This window comes from Bombus fervidus, chromosome 6 (genome assembly GCF_041682495.2).
Source record: "Bombus fervidus isolate BK054 chromosome 6, iyBomFerv1, whole genome shotgun sequence".
NCBI classification, from domain to species: domain Eukaryota; kingdom Metazoa; phylum Arthropoda; class Insecta; order Hymenoptera; family Apidae; genus Bombus; species Bombus fervidus.
This window is the reverse complement of record NC_091522.1, coordinates 6,999,626-7,022,149: the sequence shown is the minus strand read 5'-3', so window position 1 is coordinate 7,022,149 and position 22,524 is coordinate 6,999,626. Positions and strand designations below refer to the sequence as shown.

The following is a 22,524-nucleotide window of genomic DNA, read 5'->3' as shown; positions in this document are numbered from 1 at the left end:
CCGGACGAAAGAGACACAGAAGGAAGACGACGTCGTGGCATAAGAAGAAGAAGAAGAAGAAGAAGAAAAAGTAGTAGCCGAAGAAGAAACTGACTGTGACTCTCTCGAAGAGGGGATGAAGAGAGACGACGATACCACTATGCGAAGAGGTTCCGTCGCGGTATAGCTCTTGGTAGGGGTACGAGAGAAGGTGGTGGAGGCGGAAGAGTCGACCACGGAACGGTGGAGGGGAGGGGGTTGGTGGTAGTGGTAAGGGCACGAGGCACCGTGCGAGCACCTGTGGATCTCCGCGCCACGGTAGAGTCACTCACCGGCTACCACCACCGGACCACCGCCGAACCTTGGTTCACAGATAGAGGACAAAACGGAACACGGTCACTCGTGGCTCGCGAACTCGGAGAAATCGTCGAATATTACCATTCAGAAGGAAAAAATCTTTCAGTACCGATTACGTCATAAAGTTTGATCATCTTGGATCTCGTTCTATCATTGCATCTGACAAAAAAGGATCATACCTAAGATAGATTTTTGGAAGAAGATATATACAAGAACATATAAGAGTACACCTGAGAAAAGAACAAAGTAATATAGAGCGTGTTTCCTGTTAACGAAGCGGCGTCTGGGAATTTCTTGGTGTATGGAGCTACTACCCTGGTTGATTTTTCACGACCATTGTTCCGGTTGATAACAACGGCAATCCTGCTATAATCTTCGTTGTCTGGATAATAGTCTGTCTTACCTGGGTTAGCTACGCGTCGTTGACAACACCAGCTACCATTTACCGTTCAACACAGATCGTAATTCTGTGGTCAACTCATAGCAAGTTTTTGGTACCATTGTCGAAGCCGCCGCCGCCATTGTTGTTGGTGACCAGTTGCATCCGCGAAGGGCGACGACGACCACGACAACGGTTACCGACGGTTTCCTTTGTTCCTGATTAAGGAGATAAAGGACGAGAAATCTTCGAATTCTGTCATTTGAAAGGTTTTTTTATCTGGATACTTGTATCTTTATCAAGGTGGTTTGTTCGAAACGTGCGTCAGTGCAAAAGTTTTGAATCGAAGTGTACGATTGGAGATTGAAATCCATCTTGTCAAACTGTTGGATCTTCTGCAACATCTTTCACGGTTCAAACTTATCTTCTCGTAACTTGCGGGAAGATCAAGGAGTGTGAAGTAATCTCGATAAAATTCGTATCGTATGAAGCAGAGAGAGAAAACGTGGTACAAATAAATTTGGACGTATGAATATAAAAAGAAACGTTGAGATCGTCGATCGATGGACAAGGATTTGTGGTGAGCGTGTTTGACACTTGCGATAGCTACGGATGTGCGAAAACAACAGCGATTGGCGTCGTAATGCGTTGGAAGCGCGTCGTCTGACATTAGGTAACGCAACGTGAATGAAGACGCATCGCGGTGAGGGTGTAAGGGTGCTATTTGATTCAGTGTCGAAAACAGAGAAACACGAGGTTTCGTTGATTAGATTGTGATTGATCAATTTAGTGCAAAATAGTGGGCAAAACGGATCGATCTGTGAATCGGAGATATATTGTTTTGGATATCAGGATATGTGAACTCGGACAAGATGCCTAGCACCATAAGAGGTGAGTCAACGAACAAAATTTGGCACCCTGCTTTTTAGAAATGTCAATTTTCTTTCTCTTCTTCTGTGACTTTATTTTTTTTTTTTTTTTCGTTTCTAGTAACTAATCATTACAATCGAATTGCATTTATTGGGACGAAACTTTGATTAAATTGAAATTTTAACTAAAATCCTAAATTTACTTATCTGAGGCTAAGTTTTGATTATTTGAAAAATCATAGATAGTGGGAACAATCACCGAACTCCTATCATACGACCGAGCCAGTTATGTGAACTGTTAGTTCCCCTACTATTTTAGATAAATAGAATCCTACCGTATTATTATACATAGCGTGCACATAATCACACACCAGTGAGACGCATTTTCTCTGATTTTTTTATGTATATCGGAAGATACAAATTGATACAATACCTTCGATTTAATTCCGACTATTCGATTTCGTCAGTGTGTCTAAAAAAAGAACGATCGATCTTTATTCTGTACGGTTTAGATCGAAATGTTCGTCACGCGGCACGAGTAGCAAATGCATTTGCACGGGGTAACAGTACGCGGTGTTGTGGCCACGATGGCAGGGTCACTTGAGGTCAGTAACACACTGACGATTAGACGTGAATCCAACTCGCCTACCTGTACTTTCGACTAAATCTACATACCTATGATCAATTACACATTCAATTATCTAATATCATTCTCTAATTATGGATATTTTTAAACTAATTGTTCAAACTTACAAACAAGTCGATTTCCTACTATTTTTTAATTCATAAAGCATATCGTTTATTACCTGACTATACTTCGTCATGTTACAACGAAACTGAGTGAAATGAGATGAACATTCACATCAATTTATCAAAAATATGGAAGAAGTTTGATCGAAATTGCAAATGAACGTGACGTTTTAAGGAAGAGCAAAGCTGCAGCTTGAGCGGAGTATTGACCGAAGAAATAAATATATTTGTGGAAGCTAACAGTACGCGGAGTTACGGTCGTGATAGCAGGGTCACTCGAGGTCAGTAACACACTGACAACGAACACAGGTCAGTCAGCGAGGTACTTCTGGTTCCTAGACGTGTAGTTATCATCTCATATTCCTTTCCTATATCTTCTATCTTCATCGCCTTCTGCTTTCGAAGATTCTCTCTGATTTCAAGATTCTTATCATCGCTGTAATTTTCTTATCAACCTCAATTCGTCGATAGCCCAACGACAATGTCGTCACACGCAATAAATAACATGGTGCATTTCAAGAACGATTTACATTTTCTAGCCTCGATCACTGTCCCAAAGCTATAAAAAGAAAAGGGAGCCAAGGGAAATTGAAAGTTGGCAGAATTTTCTGAAATCAATTACCTCGCGATTACCTTGAAAGTTGGGAGCAAACTCACAAGTTTCCACGAAGGATAAGCAGCGAGGACACAGCGAAGTTGAAAAATTAAATCGCCAGGATCGACGTAGACGGCTATACGAATTATTCAACGACCTTCGTGAACGCGTAACCGCGAGATCATCGACCTTTCCGATCGATCGGAGCAAACCGAGGAAGTATACAGCGAGTGCCAAGTGTGACCACGAATTTTTAAAACCCAGCGCATCTCGCGAAATCCCGATTATCGTGAAATCTATCTGGCAAAATAGAAGAAATGAGACAGAGTGTCTCTCGAGGGAAATAGAGAGAAAGAGATAGCTGTAAAGTACATAGTAGGGGATAAAGAGTAAGAAAAAGAGAGGCACAGAGATAGAAAGAGAAAGAGGAACTGTGGCGAATGGAATGAGGGAAGGGAGAAAAGCAGGTAGGAAAGCGAGATACTCTTCCTGTGACAGGTGGCAAAGACCTTGGTAAACGTAAGGGCATTGCGATCGATTACCTAACCGGACGGTCGGCAGTGGATTTTAGTTTGTGACGCGAGCTTCGGACCTCGGGAGCCGGCGCCCACTGTCGTTTTTCGAACTAAGCGTCGACGGGGCTTGCCACTTGGGACACGAACAAAAGCTAAGGTCGTTGAACCTGGCATATACACGTACGGCATAACACGCGGGCCCGGTTCACGCACACCGGCTTTCTGTATGCCTCCTCTACGTACACGCATTCGTTCGCTCTCTCACAGGCCACCAGGTACTTTCGTGGTACCCGCGATGGTACGGCCGGTCAAGTCCGGATTCCGGTGACTAAAGTGCCTTTGCCTGCCGCATCATTTACATAAACGCGGACCTGACGAACTGCTGGTACCTCGATAACGTTGCTCGTCTTCGTGCGATTCTCGTTTCCGTATTACACAAAAATTTTTCGTGGTCTAAGTTACGAGATAAGAGGTGGTTGTACCTATCGTTCAATAGGCAATGCTTGTTAAGTGGAAGTTCACCTTTATACACATTCGTTGTTCTTCATGCATACGTTACGTCCCTTTAATTGTCTTAGGTTCCAAATAATGGTGCTGAAACGAATGTGTTGTCTTTGTACGTTCCGATAGAAAGCGTAGCACGAGAAACGAAAGAATAAGGAATACGTTAAGACAGATATTATTACTTAAATTATTTAATTTCTCTGATGAAAAAAGTATAGGTGAAAGAAGTAGCCATTTTAAAGTACATGTAGAGTATAGATGCTGATAGTATAGATGCTAGATACACTGATCAATTCTATAAATTACAAAATAGAAAATGATGATGATACCGCAAACATTAGCAACTAATTGGTATTTTATATAGTCCTCGTAATTTTATGGTTGCCATGATGGCCATAGCAAATCGTATGTAGTAATCATTAATGTCCGGAATATTCATTACTGAAAGGGTTAACGACAGAAGTTTCCCCAGTTATTTGAGATGCGAAGATAAACTTGCACATGTTGGATGCTATTATTTCTTCTTTGCCGGCGGAATGGGTCACGTAGAAACTCTGTTACGTGGGATACAGCTTTATGAATTCTCGTAAGACATTACGCAAGATACGTGAGTGAGTCTACCGTGGTTCTTGACTTTGGGACCATCAATGGTATTCACGTACGCTGGTTACACATGTCGATAGCTAGGCGGTTACCTCGAACGTGAACGAACTCATTTACGTAGACGTGAGTTACATCGGTTGTGGCGTGTTTCACTAGTAGGTAGGTCTCCTGGAATGCAACAATCTGAATTCCGAATCCCGTAGGAGCTCTGTCACAATCGCTTTTTCTTGCGATTTTAACCTTTTCAGTGGACAGCAATTTTTGAGAACTAAGCGTTTAGTGAGATGAGAACTTTTCTTTGTACTTGATTAAATGGCTTATATGCAATAATATTACTAAATTATTTTTAATAACAGTAACTATTTATTTAATAATGAATTTGCAAAATACCATTATTTTCTCAAGAGTATAAGAAAAATGCTATAATTTAATGTCTCCAAGAAACAGCAATAACAATTAAATGTATAATAGATGACCGTATATCTACAAGCATCTCTGTTTGTACTGCATTCTGCTTGAATAAGTTCAACTGTACATTTGTGTATGTCTATATCGTGCATCCAGTTGAAACAGTTAATTTTATCGAGTGAAGCTCTTAACACTAAATCTACCACTATCGGTCAATTGGACCGTCTTCAAACTTTTGTACAACTATGACGTATTTAAACATTATCACATCGCCATCAAACTATACAGCTTTCCTTAAAATATGCATAAGATGTATTTTTCAGTATTTACTTCTCGTTTTACTTTTTTCTTTTTTAAGAAATATATGTAATCTGTCCGATCTATTATATACAATCAATATAAAAGAAAAGCTATCTCAATGTGGCATGGCCAACTCAAAAGAAATAACCAAATGGCAAGAAAATACAGTGTCAAGTCGAAATCTTGTAGGTGGTCCTTCCAGGTGTTTTTCAATATTCTAGACCTAGCAGGAATAAATGCCCGGGTTTCGTATAAAGCAGCAACGGGTGAAAAGATGTCAAGGCAGAAATTTTTATTCCGGTTAGCTAGAGAAGAAAATGTACCAAAAACATCAACAAATACAAGTTCGGATTCACATGTACGAATATGTACATAATTGTCAAGTAATATATTGACCGACCACGGTAGGGATAGGTGTACAAAAAGTATCGGAAGGTTTACTGAAAACAATTTCTTTGATTATATTTTCTCCCTTTGCTTTTAAATAAATTCGCGTTTACAGTTTATGTTTTGTCTTCGTAATGTTCATGCTTGAAACAGGTGTAAAGATTGCAAAGCTTTATGTGGTTCAATTATTTGTTGCTTTGTTGGTCTGCATCTTGCTAAATTGCATCGATTATAAATTTAACCAGTTGTCGTTCTTATGCAAATACAAGTTTGTAAAAATAAGTCTGGTTTGACGTGACCGTCTTGGACAAAAAAGTATTTGAAAGAAATCAATTGTGTCGGTGAACAAACAGGAAGGCAGATAGTAGGCAATGAACCAAAGTTGGTATAAGTCGATGGGTGGCTCTACCCAAATTACGTTTCAAGGTACCGTTATGGCAGTCCCATGATCGAAGCGACCGTTCGTAAATGTCTTACATCGAATTTTAACTGTCCCCACCCTCTCTTGATCATGCATACAATAGTGTTATCGACGTCGATGACGAAATCATCACGATACTTTCAATCAACATTTTCTTAACTTCCATCCAGCTAAAATTAAAATTACTGTTCCTCAAAATATATACCGTAGAAAGACGTGTAACTATAATTTTTCGATAAAACTTTGCTCACTGGTAGAGCTCGAAGAACTGAAACTATTGATATCTTATTTTGGAGATCGATACTTGATAGTTTATTTAAATGTTCATTTAGAATTATCTTCTCAGTCTTGTACTTGTATGTTGAGATGAGACAGTAGATTATACCTTTCCTTCTCAATACAAATATCGTTAAAGAAATTTTTCCGAAATATTTTATTTACGATTTTTGACATTTTTTGAAATACACACAGCAATCTTTCCATATCTTCTTTGTAATTAATTTACAGATCTATATTATCCACAGGAGTTCTTGATAGTAATATTATCTTAATCCTTTGTATTTTGATCCCACAGAGTCCAAGTTCGTAATTCTAATTCCTCATGGTAACAGCGCTCAACTGTCTCAAGAATATCGTATGTATTCGTTCAGCCCGAGCAACGGTTGAAAAAGTCGAGATCGAGAGAGGGCTAATATCTCGATATACAATCTTACCGTGGAAACAAAGACATCTGACTTCTCGCGCGAGGGCATTCCACGGTGAGGAGACAAAGATCTGAAGCTTGCTGACGCGAGCTCGTTCCATGGCTCGATGCAAAACGCCGCGCGCGAACGCGAGCTCGATCATCTTGCGCAGCCAACGGTAATTTCGGTTCCGTGTCAGCGTAAAACGATCCACGCGATGAGCCCAATCAGGAAAATCGTGAGTCATAGCGGATTCCGAAACTCGGAATTGCATTCGGGGACGTTGCTTCAATCTATATGTTACACGTATACCTATACTGTTTAGTATATAGGTACTGTTTAATTGATATGTACTTATATACTGTTACTTATAAATATTCAAACATTTTGATGGATTCGTAGAAATAGTACTTGATTCTTCAAATGTACAATCTTCTTTATTACATATTTTAAAACTTAAATCAGTAGAGTTTCTCAAACAACAAGATGTTTATAAATCTATAACGATTATAAATACCAGTTTTATTATCGTATATTATCTCCTAGAGATAAATTTCATTGTATCATAATCTTCTACTACACATAGTTATAATGGTCATCAAGAATAAAATTATTATAGATTCTTTTATTCGTTAATTAAAATACATTGTATCAAACACAGACAATTGTCCAAATAGAGATTTTTAACCAATAAATATATTGCAATTGCCTCGGGAGACAAAGTTAAGGCAAGTTAAGACAAGTTGATGCTCTTGTCAAAAGTTTAAATGTAAGACTGTTAACTTATTTTTCGAGGCGTTTATTCACTATAACGATTACCATAATTCTTCCTACACATCCTTTAATTCGACGAAAAAATATTACGTTCAACAATCGATCAATCCCTAATCAATGACAAACATACGTTTATATATCCATACACATGACACATCGGGACGATCGTTTTTAACACGTATACAACCGCATCCGCGTGCGTCTACGCAAGTAAACGTGACTCTCCGTTTGCCTACCTATCTACCTACCTACCTACCTACCTACCTATCTCGAAACTCGGTTTGCTCCTTCGTTCTCCAGTCATTGAACTCGAGGCTCGTTCAACCCACCAGCTGTTTCTTATTACTCCCCCTCTGTTCTCTTCCTACTCCCCCTCTGTTCTCTTCCTACTCCCCCTACAGATACTCCCCACTGTTCTCTTCCTGGCCGTGGACCATGCCTCTTCCGACACCTCTAAGTCTTAGAAGTCTCTCTATACTACTCTCGATACCGGGCTGGCCGAGTGAAGGTAATGTAGTAGGGTCTTTTCAAGGTTCTCCTTGAATATCGATTCGGTTAAGCGAGAGCGGAAAGAAAGGTCGAGTTTAGGTTCAACGATCTATCCGAGTTTGATCGATGCTAAACGTTCGTTTCTTTGATCCGAAGATCCTTTCTTCTAGGCTTGATACAGAAATTCAGTTAGGAGTTTAGTTTATTTAGTCTATGTTTGTTTTCATTTTTTGTCTGCTATCACATTGTATTTTTATTTTACATTGCTATCATTCACGTTATCGTCGGTGTACATTAAATAAAATTTTGTTTAATTGTAACATAAGATCAAAACGTCCACGAGGATTCGTACTGTAGCGTCGAAACGTTGTTCAGAATCTGGTTCATTTAATTTATTATTAACATAGAAAAATCTGGGTTATTGGTCGGAAATATTCGCATGGTAGATAAAACTTTTAATGAATATTGGCGTATGTACGTATGTTTAATTTTTATTTAATTCGATGGCGCATACACAAAATACAAAAATACGATGGTTGGTTACTTTAATATAATAGATGGTATTTTAAAAACATTGGAATTGGAAAATATTTTCAAATATTCTCTGTCGTGTCCCATACTGATAAATATATTTTAAATAAACAAAACAGAAAGTTAAAAAGGCAATTATCTTTTTTTTGGTCATAATTAAATTTGTCTCAAAAGGATGGATAAAATACTTCAAAAGGCAGTTTATTGTAGCACGTTTGAAATATGAACATAAAAGAGTGGATGACGAATAATTCACATTCCTTCGTTTTTCTCTTTTAATACAAGGATTGCGTTTTGTCATGCGATAGTCATACCTCGGTCGTGATTCACCTGACAAAAATAATCCGCTTACTCGAAGATTAACGCGGGTTTTTGAACTTGAGAGCAAGGGAAAGGTCTAACACAAGTTCAACGATCTAAACATGTGATGGCCGTCGACTAGTTGAAGGACTGAGATCATCATGTAAGATCGCTACGTAAAATGCTAAAGATTATTCTTACGAAACTCGTTACTGCGAACAAATACAATTGTCGCCTCAATTATCCCTGGCTTGTTTAACTATTTTAACTGTGAAATAAGTCATCCGTTGCTTTCCGCCGTTGGCAGTTTAGAGAACTCTTCCGCTCTAGCCTCTTCCTCTATGGCTTTAAATCATCCCGGTTTTAACTATGCGGGACACACTATTATATGCATTTAATCTTGATCGTAGCTCACTTACGACGAGTCGACGCGTTTTCAAGGTTTTCGTTTGGTATTAATTCAACTTCTCGAATCTCTCCGAGGAGAGAAGATCGTGTGGGAGTTCGTTGAACCGAACCGTGTGTATACACTGTATACATGTATGTTGGCAACACAGTCGAGTGAAGTTTCCAGAATTTATTTGCCGTCCTAGGGTAAACATTCCGTAACAAAATTATTGGCAGGACGATGAAGTAAGATTTTCTTCGATGCAAATATGATTCGCAATCAGAATGCCGGAAGATGGGATTGACAATTTTTCAGGCGGCGCGAAAATCTTGGCCAGGACTTGTTCGTAAATTCAAGTCCACTCGTGTCAGCTTGCCAAGCGCGTTGAAAACTCTCGACAGTTATAAGAAGTTTCATCAAATACCTGTTTAAATCTTCGTCTTTCACGCAGATTCTGCATCCTTGAATTTCACACCACGAGGTTCGTAGGTGATGTAAAAAAATCTCATTTTTCCACTGTCGTTCCTCTTTTCCTGTAAAAGCACGCATGTGTGTGTCTTTGAAATATCGCTTGAACAGAAATCAGCAGACGCTGGAACGTTTTCTAATTCAAAATTGATGCAACTTAATTGCGCATCAACGAGGTAACGCGCGTAATCGAGAACAAGTCCGATTTCACCGGATCTGCTTACGCGTTAACTCACAAGATTCCTCGGTGTGTTCCAAACCATCGCAAACCTTTAATCAACATATCTGAACTAGTCCAGTTGGTTTAAATAAATTACTCCATTTTTTGTTGAAATAATCACATTTCATTAATAACAACGCGCATATGTTTTTCCTTTTTCAGTATAATTATACAAGTACTTCAAAGATTTTAATTACACATTAAGTACACTGTCTTTGATAATCTTGATAGATGGAAATGTATTATAATACGTCTATTTTGATAAAAGTCTAGTTGCCTCGAAAAATTTCTTTGTCATTTTTATCATTTTATGCAATGAGTCATGCCATAACAGTTTTTTGAAGTAAATTATACGTTGTACCCTACTATTCGATTAAGATTTAAGACCACGGCAGAGAAATATGAGATAAATCGAGCTTTCTGTGTTTTATAGGAGAACAATTTTAAAACTGAACAGGATACTATCAACTAATCCCGTCTTATAATTAGTTTTTGAGATGAGCTACTACTAAGTTTCTTCAACTTCTTGAATATTTCAAAAAGATGTTTAAAACATTCGATTGTCATAATATAAGTATTAATTGGATTTGTGCCTTCCTAATTATGTTCCTATTTGAATAAATGGCAGAATTAATTTTATCAAAGCATCTTTCCAATAACTGCATTTTTCCAATAATTGTAGTTGGTTCGATAATTCGTGTTACAAAGTTTATATATATACATATTTATTATTAATATATAAAGTTAATATATATTATTAATATATAAAATTTACATATATATTCCAGTGTTACGTAATAAGTCGGTTCCGCCTTTCAAGTATATTGTACTGAAATGCTTCGTTGCAACGACGAAATAACATAAAAATCAGGAAGTAGACAAAAACGAACTTATCGCGTTTATCCCGTGTGGTCTTCAATCGATCTGCACGATCGTTTCGCGAACTTCAATATGTGTGTATGCTTTTTTTCTCCGATTTAATCGACTTCACGAGCGAAGTATTGAACGGGCCACCAAAAGAGTGAGGCGATCGCGAGCGAGCAAACGAGCGGATCGTCGCTTCGTGTCGGCAGGTATTCGATAGCACCGCAAGGGTCGTCGACCGCAGGTGCTACACGCTCGTTCGCTCGCTCGTTCGGCTTGTTCGTCCTCGCCAGGGCCGAAACTCACAGCCCGCTGCCCTCTCTATCTCTCACGTTCGTAAAAAAATTTACAATCACGTTGGCTTTTTCTACGCGCGTTGTTCCACTATCCGTAGCTTGCCAATAATACCAGCCGTAATTGGATAGGAATTCGGCGTATAGTTCTTGGAATTCCCACTACGAAAGCAAGAGTTAACTCTTCGTTAGAATTTGGAAGCGGTTACGATTAGCTTATCTCACGGTTCAGTGAGAAGAAAGTGCTTCGTAGATTTTTCTTTTAATTCCATATCACAAACGTGACAGATATTCGTTGAAATGGGGATTTTTCAAAGATAGTGTGTAGGTTCTTGCTTCATTTTACTGCGCAGACTCTCTGGAAAAATTACGTTATCAACGTTATTTACATTACTGAGAGAAAAAATGACTATATATATATGAACAGTCAGTTACAAAAGGTGTTTGTAAAACATCAAACTTCTTTTCAAATTTACTTATTTATATATATATATAAGAAGATTAATTAAGAGCTACTTTAAGGGCAATATAATGTACAGCTTGAAATAATAAGGCTAAAAAGATACAATCTTTTCTCCTTATGTGTTCAACATATTTTACTAGGGAAAATATTACTGTTACTCATGTAACAGTAAATAAATATTTCACATACACATCATTTATATGGTATACGAAAACTTTCGTGAATGATTGTATGTATCTTACCATAGAGGTGTATATATGATTTCTTCCGCGAATGAAAGAGTCAAATGTTAGTTAACAACAAATCGATATATTCGAGATTAAAATGATTGTCTTCGGTATCGGAAAGTAACTTCCTCAGTAACGTGAAACAGAAAGACAAGAGTTGAATCTGCGCTTTGTCCATCGAAACCGGCTGCGTTTCATGAAATACGTTTATAAATGGCAATGTAAACGAACAAAAGCGAGTGTCCACGGACTAGTCTAGCATTGAAAGAGCGCCGAAAGGAGCGGGAACTTTTGAACAAGTACCCGGTTCTCAAGCCGATTCACCTCGACGAAGCTCGACCGCAGGACAATGACCCTTGAGCCACCACGTGGCGAGTGATGTCTCTTCCCCTGCCTGATTTAAAGCAACCACCCGGCCGTGAACCTTTGAGTCTTCCTAGGGCCTCCACCTTTTCCCTTCGTCTTATTTACCATCCACGTTCTTCCTGGTCTTGCCGGTATTCGTGCTTACCTGCGAGTAGACAAGACTGATCGACACACTCGACTTGCGAACGACGTAGTAGTACACGTAAGAATGGAATTGTTGCGTTTAGCATAGACAGGGTAGGCGTGAAAAAAGGGGACTGGGTTAAGAGGGTGATGACATAAGTAGGTTGTCTGTCATTGGACTTCAAATTACAGAATTCTTGTATTTCCCTATAGATGTGAAAAATAGGTTAATGAAAATATAGACTGCCATTTTATTATTAGGTTATACGTGAAATGTCCAATTTTTGACGGTTTATGCTTCATAAGAATTTATGCTAAATTTTATAAGTTAAATTCTACAATGGTTACAAAAAACGTTCCCGCATCATTTATTATAGCGTTTACATATTAATTAGGTTCAAGCATGTTAATTTTAGGTATCATTTAGTATTTTCATTTCACATTACCAAAATTTGATACTATGAAAATGAAGTGTGTAGAATCTGATAAAAAAGAAGGATACTCGCAAATATTTTTTGTATTCATTGTATATGAAAAAGAAAATTCTCAATATTCAAATGATATGCGATGAATCATCAGTGATGTATTTACAGAGATACAAATATTCGCCGATAAAAATAGGAGTTTTAAAAGATGGATGCAAAATAGAATACGTTATATGCTATAATCTACCGTAATTTGGATTCAAATGGAGTATATTTTCTTAGAGTTTAATGGCCTTTTTCGAAATAAAATAGATCCAGAATTTTTTCGCGGAAAATATAAACACGACTCCAGGAATATGAGGTAATATTTTTAAAGACAAAAGGTCAGCGTTTTTTTTATAAGAATGACGAAGGAGGAGGTGCAAGTTCAGCGACTTCATCTGCACTTTGCACTTCCGTATTGTGTACCAAGCTAAACGTTCCATTAACACGTGTCATCGACACGAAAATCCAATGAACATTTGCATCGGAGCGATATCAAACTGGATGGATGATGAACGATCCATGCTCACGTACATCCTCCTGTCTCCAATTGCATTGTTGCAGACGTTTATTTTATATCGCTTATTTCGTGCGTAAGCATTTTTTAGATTTAAGCTTATGTTTCGTTGGGATACGTGAGATACATATCGAAAATTGTATCTCAACGAACTTCAGATTAGTAATGTTACAATCTAAAGATTTTTAAATAAACATTAGAAAAATTCAAACTAAATAAAAATCAGCTTCTTGAAAGGCATACGCAATATCGTCCATCGTTTCGAAAAATATTGTTTGATTCATGTACTTATGAACTTCTAATTAGATACATATATCACACCTGTTCTTCATATAAATGGTTTTCTGCAATAAAATAGTTAATCATTCTCTACCGGTAGAGTAGAAAGAAAAAAACGAAAAAGCAAAGAGAAGAAATTCGAGCATTAAGGGGTTAATTATATTCTCTGAAATTATCTAATGGAGCTACATATTTCGGAAGCGAGGTAGCTTGTAATTATCAAATTAATAGGAAATTATGTAACACGCTCTAACGCTCGTGGAAGAAAGCTTAGTTTGATTAATCACTCTGTCAGATGGTTAGACACCCTGAAGAAGGCCCATGGACTTGGAGTATCAACCTCTTGATCCCGCCTATTCCCTATCGTTTTCTTCATCTCCATCGGCAAGGTTGACGATCCTTGGGAGAAAAGATTATTAAGCACGGTCGCGTTACGTGGACCGTCGGTAAATGGCCGTGGTTCGTGCAGCAAGGTGCACTGACCGCAGATAGAAACACGTGGACGCAGACCGTGTCGGTGACGGTGGTTCCGTGGAAGAGAAGGAAAACGAGGGAGGGGAGTTTCGAAGGGCTGATGATTTCACGTGAAGCCTCAGCAGTCATCGTAAGTACTTACGTGACGAAATAAACGTCGGCTCTTACGAAATCTCCGGCGAACACGTGACGCATCGTTTGCCAGTTTCGTCGAAAGAAATTAAACTTCTTTTGGAGATGTTTTCATCAACTTTCCCTTACATCGTGAAAATGTCGTGAAAATTCTATTTATTTACATTGATAAATAGCGATATGATAAAGTAAATATTTGACAATATCAACACATAGAATGTATCAGGTAAAAGAATGTTTGTTAAAAATAGTACAGAATTACAAAAAATGAGAGTAAAATTAAAGTTTGCAAGTATGAGAGTTCGTATAAGAGTGACATATTGTCTCGTTTAGGATGGCTAGATTTGTTTGACCGAAGAGATCAACTGAAGATCGTTTAGCCCATTTCGCACATCAAAATTTATAAGCAACTTCTACAGACACGTAATTATAACTTCACACATACGTATCTTATTTTAGAAATATTTCAGCGTGGAACAGCTGCATAATCACTTTCGATTCCCGCATGCTACCTCCCAAACTGCCTGGAACCACCATTCTGTTGTAATTCTGTTAATTGAGACTATTTTGCAGCCATTAAAAGACTCCGATTCCACTTAGTCTGGCATTATAGGATTATTTTTCAAGCCTGAAAAACTCAACAAATCTGGAAAACTGCATCTCGAAAAACAGAGAATCTCGCATTTATTTCAAAATTACTAAAAGAATCTATTCAAAGTTACTACTTAATTCTTCCATTTTCAATCCATTTAACAATCATAAATTGTAATTTTTCAAGTAAACGATTTATTACATTTCCGTTATTAACCATTTTAACATTTAGAAACGTGGAGAAACTGTTTACAAATGAAATAAGGCTGATCTATAATTCTATAATTAATTTAATAATATTCTACTTCATAATTAAGGAGTTCAAAATATACAAATAAAGCAATAAATAAAAAACTTGGAGAGTCTTTGAATATAGAGTACAATTCGGAGAAATTTATATTCCCAGTAACTCGTCTTATGGTTAACAGGTTAAAAGCCAACGAAAAATTAAAAAAAAAAAAGGAAAAAAAACGATTTGAAGGGCTAAGGAAACATTGCACCGATGAATTTCCAAGAACAGGCGGCACTCGGCGTGCGCATCCCGAGGACAGAATTTCCGTTTCCTTCTCTCCCTTCTCGCCGGTATCCTTTTTCTCCTAATCATGCGGCTTTTAGTGACGTAACAGCAAGGTCTTACGGTATCTCCGGCAACGGGCCTACATTACGTGAGTATCCCTACACGCGATCCGCACGTACGTACTTACGTGTATACCCGCGTAGAAGATCCGCTACACGTTGTTTGACTCGAGCCAGCCGAGAACTTCTCCTCCTTTCATCGTATGTCCTCTCTCTTCTTCTTTTTTTCGTTCTTTTTTCTCTCCACTCCTTCAACGCTTCTTTCTGGTCCGTGTTTCGCTTCGTGTAGCTCATTGAAGCGGGATTCTAAAAACGATTAACGGTTCAAACCGTTCTCTCTTGATCTTCGATCGTTATTTCAATGCATGCCCGATTGTTCCTTAATTGTATGCAACGTTTTCTACCTTGCTTCAAAGCTGACTCGTCGCGTCTCATTCAACGAAGGATCGTTGAACGATGACTAACCGTTTCCTCCGTGATTGCCCATCGTGTACGAATAAATTAGTACCGGGTCGACGTAATGAGAAAATCTTGGTCACACAAAGGATTCCTAAAAGGATGCTCCGACTGTACGGAGAATATATTTATCGACTAGCTACGGTTTAGATTTTCTGAATCAGGCCTCGGAAAATTCAATTCGCTTTAACTAGAACGTATAACGTACCGCGTAAAATAACGAGAAGAAGAAGGAGAATGTTGGGAAATAGAGTTCATTGTGCCTGGTAAATAACTAAGTCTTTTACACCAGATCGCGTAGTCTTCAAAACAATATCGCATTTTATGTTATGTGTCATTAGATACGAACATAAGGATCGTGGTTCCATATCAAATGACTTACGCAGACATAAAGAGAGAGGGAGAGAGTGGAAAATGTAGTTCATCGCACTTTGCGAAAGTCAAAATTTATTAGTTAATAATAGGGATAGACACAATAATTAGGGAACAAATGATATTAAGAAATTACGAGGTACCCTGTATTCCATAAAGGGTTCTTAAAATTCGCTAAAATTCATTAAATACGAAATTTATGAGGTATAAAATTGACTTTGGAAATTTAATTTACTCACACTGCTAGCTTGTAACTTGTGATTCATCAAATCTCTCCAACAATGAGGTTCCAATCGTCGAATCGCATATGCAAAAAAGATAAGATGGTTTTCAAGAACATTATCAAATTCATAACGTCATAACATATGAATTTAGTACTAGATCTACCAGAGTATAGTTTATCATTTTTCATGGAAATTTCGCATATTTATAACGATGCAAGCTTTGAAGATTTGAATAATACTTTTATAGAAAAACATGGATAAAACTTTATCTTCTTCGTAAACCTTCAATTTTAATTTTTTTGATACAAACTTTACACCTTAGTTGTCAATAATCCAGGTGTTAAGAATCGTGTTCCAATATCTATACAACGTATGAAGACGTGTGAATTAAAGATTCGCTTGGTTCCCTCGAATTCCATGGGAACCGATGGATAAGTTTTATTCAAAGAATTCGTCATCTCGTCTAGGGTCATCGACGCGGTCGTTTTCCCTTGTTCTCCGATCGGTATGCGCGGGTGCTTGGTCGCGATGCCGACAGGTGAGTAGAAACAGACGTATATACACATGTACATGTATACGTATGTAAGATACAGTTAGGAGTACCGTTCTGAAAATGCAGCGGCTCGTGTTGAGCCCGAAGAGAGCGAGGAGAGTGTTCGGTGTAGTCTTCGCTTGTACTCGGTTCGAGCGGCGCTTTAACTCAAACGGACACGACGAGAGGCGGGGATCCAGTCGAAAGGTGTATAACGGTAGCGATAAATTCAATGGCACGGAGACGATGAAACACGGAATATGAGCGTCGTTGCACGCGCGTTACGTGCAAATAATTGTAACCGATAATAAAGCTGCCGTCGACACGAATTTCAGTTACGACGTTACGATCGATGGCTTCCGATGGAAATTACTTTCAAGAAATTCCATCGTGAAAGAAAAAACGAATGCAATGCTTTCTATAAAGAATTTACTGTGGCTAATATTTTATAATTTTTAGGATTGGAAGTAACATTTCTATTATTGTTACGCGTTATTCTCGCTCTAATGAACGAATGACATTGATTAATAGTTTCGTTAGGTTCCTAAATTAATTTTCTGTCGTGATCATAGTAATCAAGGCGTGACATTGACTAATACTTTTTTTAGGATTTGAAGCAAGCTTCTGTCACTGTCATACTGATCGTGGTACGACTTTAATGGAACATTTTTAAAAATTTGAAGTAGTTTCTCTATTGTTTCACCCGTCGTCACGTTGATTATGATATGGAATTAGCCAGAACTGTCGTTAGGATTAGAAATAGGTTCTCTATCGTTGTCGCGCGTACTTTTCCATTCGTTTCACGAAACGTACAAACTAAGCAACCTGTAACACCACCACCAGAACATCGAATCAATCCGAATGGAACGAAAAAACACACACGAGGCTAGGACAAATATATTATCGTAGAGGCAATCTCACCTTAAAGGGGCACGACCCTTCGTATCGAGAGACAACCCGTTTCTTTTCAACTCTCTCGTCGAATTTCATTTTATACCCGTAAAATTACTAGAAACCAACCTCGCCACTCGAAGAACGAAGAATATCGAACAGAATTCCTCAAAATTAACTTAGATTATCTTCATAAATGGAAGGAACGATACGAGATACAAGTGTAACTTTATCGCCTCGAAGACGGAAGAATCTATCTGACCGAAGAATACAAGCTGGTAACGGATCGAACGAATACTAGCCAGAGCGCGCAGTGGTGGCGCGTGCGCGTCTCATCCCTGAATCGTGTTGAACCAATGAAACTCTCCCTCTTACACAGGCCTCGGAGATAGAACATTTCGATATATTTCGGGTAATTTCTATTAGCGATGTGACCCCATAGAAATTGTTGTGAAACACGGGAAGAAAGTGTGAGACGTTGGTACATTAGAGCGGTGGCCGGATCAGTTGACGAGGGATGTTGACAAGAGGGACAATCAGTTACGAGGGAAATGGATATATGAATCAGTGTTATCCGGGCGGGGTGGTAGTGAACGGTGGCTCAACATTGGCTGCCATCTGCTGACGGTCGCTTTAAGCTCGTGCCACTGGTTCTCCGTGAAGTGCATAGCCGAAACGAGACGTTCAGCTCTGAAACGACATCACCACGAGCTTTTTTTCGAAACATCCGAAGGTGATCCCGTTCGTGACGCGATCTACGCGCGACAGCTGCGACGTGGGTTCTCTTACAAGTGTTGTTTTCGTGGTACCGTGTTGTGTTCCTGCCAGAATCGAAGGGACGAACGGTCACGTACCAGCGAGCCAGGATGACGGAGACGACAATGACGTAAAGCCCACGAGGCCAAGTAGATCCGACTGGCGGTCTGACTCGTTTTCTGTGTACGAGTATTGTGATCCTTGGCCAAAATTCACCTCGAAGCAGAGCTTGACACTAAATCTATCGTGTGATATTAAAAATTATGGAAATCAGATGGATCGTGAGTCGTGGTACCTTCATCGAGATTCGAGAGATTGGACAATGATTAAGGAAACATCGCTCGAGCATGCGATGGTCCTTCGCAGTGCTCCCTCGTGTGAATACTTGAAGCTTGGAAAACGTCGTCTAGTCGATGACTGAACTTTCGTCGCATTTTACAACTGAGACTGATATCGTCTATCGTGTTATCGTGTTACTCAAAGAACTATTGAAATTACGTGATATTATAGTAGTTGTTGAAATAACGATAATTGGTGGTTTGCTCCGCGGGACGTTAGTCCGATGAAGGAAATCGATCGAAGAGTGGACGATCGGGACGAGGCGAAATGTGAAGGAACAGGAAACGCGAACGTGGGAATCAAATTGTTTCGCTACGTTGCACGACGTCATGTTGAACGACGAAGCTGGTTGTTAACAGAATATCGACCGAAGACCGTAGCTACCGAATTAGTCGTGGCGAAGGTCGCACATAAACGCGTGCACCTCGTTCCTTGAGATTTGAATCAGCAACCCCAAAAAAGTGTTAAGGTTCGCGTCCAAACACCAACCTTTGTTAAACATTATCAACGGACACAGCCCTCAACAAGCCATTATTTCTATAAGTTACGAGAAAACAGACCTGACAGTCGTTCGTGCAAAGTGTTTTTTTTTTTTTATTCGGGTAAAATTCGTGAGTCAACGTCGTTAATTGTGTCTTATCCCTATTAGTGACGCGTATATATCTTTAAGAAGATTAGAAAACTTACGACGCACGTTTTGCAATTAGTGCGTCCAGATTAACGAGCAGAAACATTGAAACTGAAAGTGCGAACTGGATGAAACTCCCTCGAAGAACAGTTCTCTGAACGAGACCTACTGACCTATCGACTCGTTGCCCCACCTTGTTTCTGCCGCCACATTTCTTTTTCCTTTTTTCTACTGTTGCTGTTACTAGTAGATATCAAATCGACTAGGTAAATTGACGCATCAGAGGACACCGACCGGTGGAGGAAGTGGGCATTAGAAGGCAGGAGGGCGACGTAGCTGCGCGTACGAACGCGCGGGTGAATCGAAGAGAGTCGTTCTTTGAACGAGACCCACTGACCTATCGACTCGCCGTTCCACTCCTACTACCCTAGCCGTCTTTCTTTCCTCGCCACCCTATTTCAGCTTTCCCCCTGCGTTTGTTGGCGTGCCGCGTCGGGGTATTCGTAATTCCATTTCGTGTTTCCCCTGACAGGGGTAATGTTCGAGAATACGAAAGGGTCGATATCAACACGGTACACGTACATATGTACACAACGCAAATACGTAAATACACGTACATAACGTATATAAGGACAAACGAGTGCCTAAGTATTTTCAATCGGTACTTTTGACTGATCGTTCTAGGTGTAACAATTTCTAGACTCTCTATTCCCTTTGCCTTTTTCTATCTTTCCCGTATTCGTTACTCCGCTTTGGAGATTTTTACTTCTTTTTTTTTAGCATTTATCGCCAACATTACCGTGTTCAGGGTATATTATTATTAATCTCGATCGTTTCTCGCGGTTTTTTAGTTTCATTGGATCGTCTAGTAGATCGAGTCAAGTAACTGAATTAAGATATCGTTGATACAAGGTGAAGAGTGCCTAAATTTTATGCCTTTCTCGATTGACTGATTATTAATACGTGGATCGTGGACACGTAACGCAATCGTTGTTATAATCCCTGTGTCTTGTTCTCAAATTTATCTCGCGTACCTAATTGTTTTAACTTCCTTTCCCTTCGTCTTTATCGTGAAAGACGATCGACGTCGATCTCTTTCATTACAAAGTAACGAAGGTCGACAACGTTTTGCGATCGATATGATAAACAGTGCCTCGAGATTATTCTCTTCTCTCGACTGATCGACGAAGAAACATATACATTGTTGTATCATATAAGCTTCCCTGATTTTTCGCGATTTTTCGCTTGTTATTCTCTCGGGTGTGCCCGAAATTCCTAGTTTTTCACCTTGTTCCCTTTCATTTTCCAAAGGGGACTGAAGATATAGCTCGAAGACAAAACTTTATCCAAGTGATTGAAAAAAATCGACGACTGATCGAAGAGAAAAAAAAAAACTCTTTCAACGACGAACGATATTCGTACATACTTTCAACTCGAATTTCTTCCTCTCGAAATTTTTATGAAGTTTTATTTATCGTGATTAAAAGATTCCCCTTTTTACTCATCTCATCGTCCAGAGAACGAATCGTGATCAACAAGCATAGAATGATAACGATCGACTGTACACGAGAAAAGTACACGAAGGTCAGTAAAAATTGATCGTATACTGATTATTTTTCCATGTCTTGCATTCTCGATACACCAGGAGTGATCTCGTTAACGTATCAGCCGTCATTGATTCGATCGCACGAATGCGACGAATGCGACGAAGAATTAACGTATACCGTTGACTAGCTTGCCAAACTAATCGAATCGTCGAACTTTTGCCGGGTCGACAGTACGATCGATCGAACGGTACACAGGGGCAGTCCTTGACAGTGCATCTTTAATCTCGTTCGCGGAAGAGATGGCATCTGAATCGCGATTCGAAGCCGTCGTAATGTCCTCTGATGTCAAACGGGATTGCGTGGCAACCGTCGAGGAATTTTCTCCTTGTAAGAGCGTAATGTGCTGGTTCAGGCCGTTGACAACGATAGCCTGATCGTAAAACGAGGGAGACACGACTGAAAGAGAGGGAAAGTCCATCAGCAATAAACCAGGATAAGAGAGGAGAAGATACCAGAGGCAGCATACGGACGGACGCGTTGTTAAAAGGCTTCTATCGAGATAACATGAATAAAGGATATATGTAAAAAAAGAAGTACTATCTTGTAACGTGTAAAGAGAAAACTACAAAAAACGATATATATATATATATACATCTATGATCGAAAAGTGTAAAGAAATTCGTTAATCGAGCAGAAGCGGCGAGCTGTGCGCAGGCACGAGTCAGGGTAACAATTTTCCACCTGCGGAGCGAGATAGAGACGTGCCTGATCCAATACGTTCAGCATCTACTCGTCTCGTCGCATCGAATCGCCGAGCCTCGGAGCGAAAACGGGAACAGTGTAACAACCGATCACGTTCGGATCACGCTTTTCTCCCCTCGAACGCCAAAAAAATGTCGCGGCTGTCGTTAATGGAAGTTTAAAGAGCAACTGCATGCGAAAAAGAGGGAAAGAAGTTGCAACGCGAATCGAAAAAAGGAGGAACGTAAGGAAAAAAAAAGAAAAAGATAAAATGGCGGAAAGCGCGACAAGTCCGGGTTCCGTGCAGGTAGCTGCACGGAATAATTCGCAGCAACAACAGCAACAAACTCAACAAAATCAACAACCGCCGGATATAAGCAGCTCGCAGTTGGCGTCTCCACCGATCACGGGCACAGGTACGAATAGGAAACGATGGAGATCTTCCGGTAGGGTTATATTTAAGATCTATGGGCATCTCAATTTAAATTGCTTTTATTCGATTAGAGGCATTAGGGACACTTTTAACGCCTGCTTTGTGTGATTGTCACCTTTCTAGAATCTTTTTCGTAAAGAAAGCAGGATGTAATATTATTGTAATATTAACATCGAGCGTTGGATGTTGCTTTAAGTCTGTTTTGATTAAATTTTTCATTAACGAACTGTTAAGAAGGATCATTGACGAGGGAGTAGATAGAAACTTGGCGATCATTTGCAAGTTGAATGGGTTCAGCGAGACAAATACATAC

General features: G+C 39.2%; 1 protein-coding gene and 1 long non-coding RNA gene across 10 annotated transcripts in view; one reads left to right on the top strand and one right to left on the bottom strand.

Annotated features, from left to right (window-relative positions):
• The first annotated feature begins 300 nt into the window (after positions 1-300).
• LOC139988064 (probable nuclear hormone receptor HR3) overlaps positions 301-22,524 on the top strand; it is a 136,331-nt gene continuing 114,107 nt past the window's right edge. For 6 of the 9 annotated variants that reach the window (XR_011800019.1, XR_011800020.1, XR_011800018.1 and 3 more), the window contains exon 1: positions 18,263-22,224. Coding sequence is in view for 6 of the 9 variants with exons in the window: in XM_072005020.1 (XP_071861121.1) it covers positions 21,972-22,224 (253 nt within the window). In the remaining 3 variants the exon portion in view is untranslated. Of the gene's footprint in view, positions 1,607-18,262; positions 22,225-22,524 lie in introns of those variants that run through there. The other 3 variants (XM_072005021.1, XM_072005010.1, XM_072005018.1) reach the window with 2 other exon arrangements.
• On the bottom strand, positions 10,701-18,046 carry LOC139988074 (uncharacterized). Its single transcript, XR_011800021.1, has 5 exons — positions 17,798-18,046; positions 16,360-17,701; positions 15,697-15,842; positions 12,071-15,598; positions 10,701-11,435 (listed from the first exon to the last, which is right to left on the bottom strand). It is a non-coding gene; the product is annotated as an uncharacterized lncRNA (long non-coding RNA).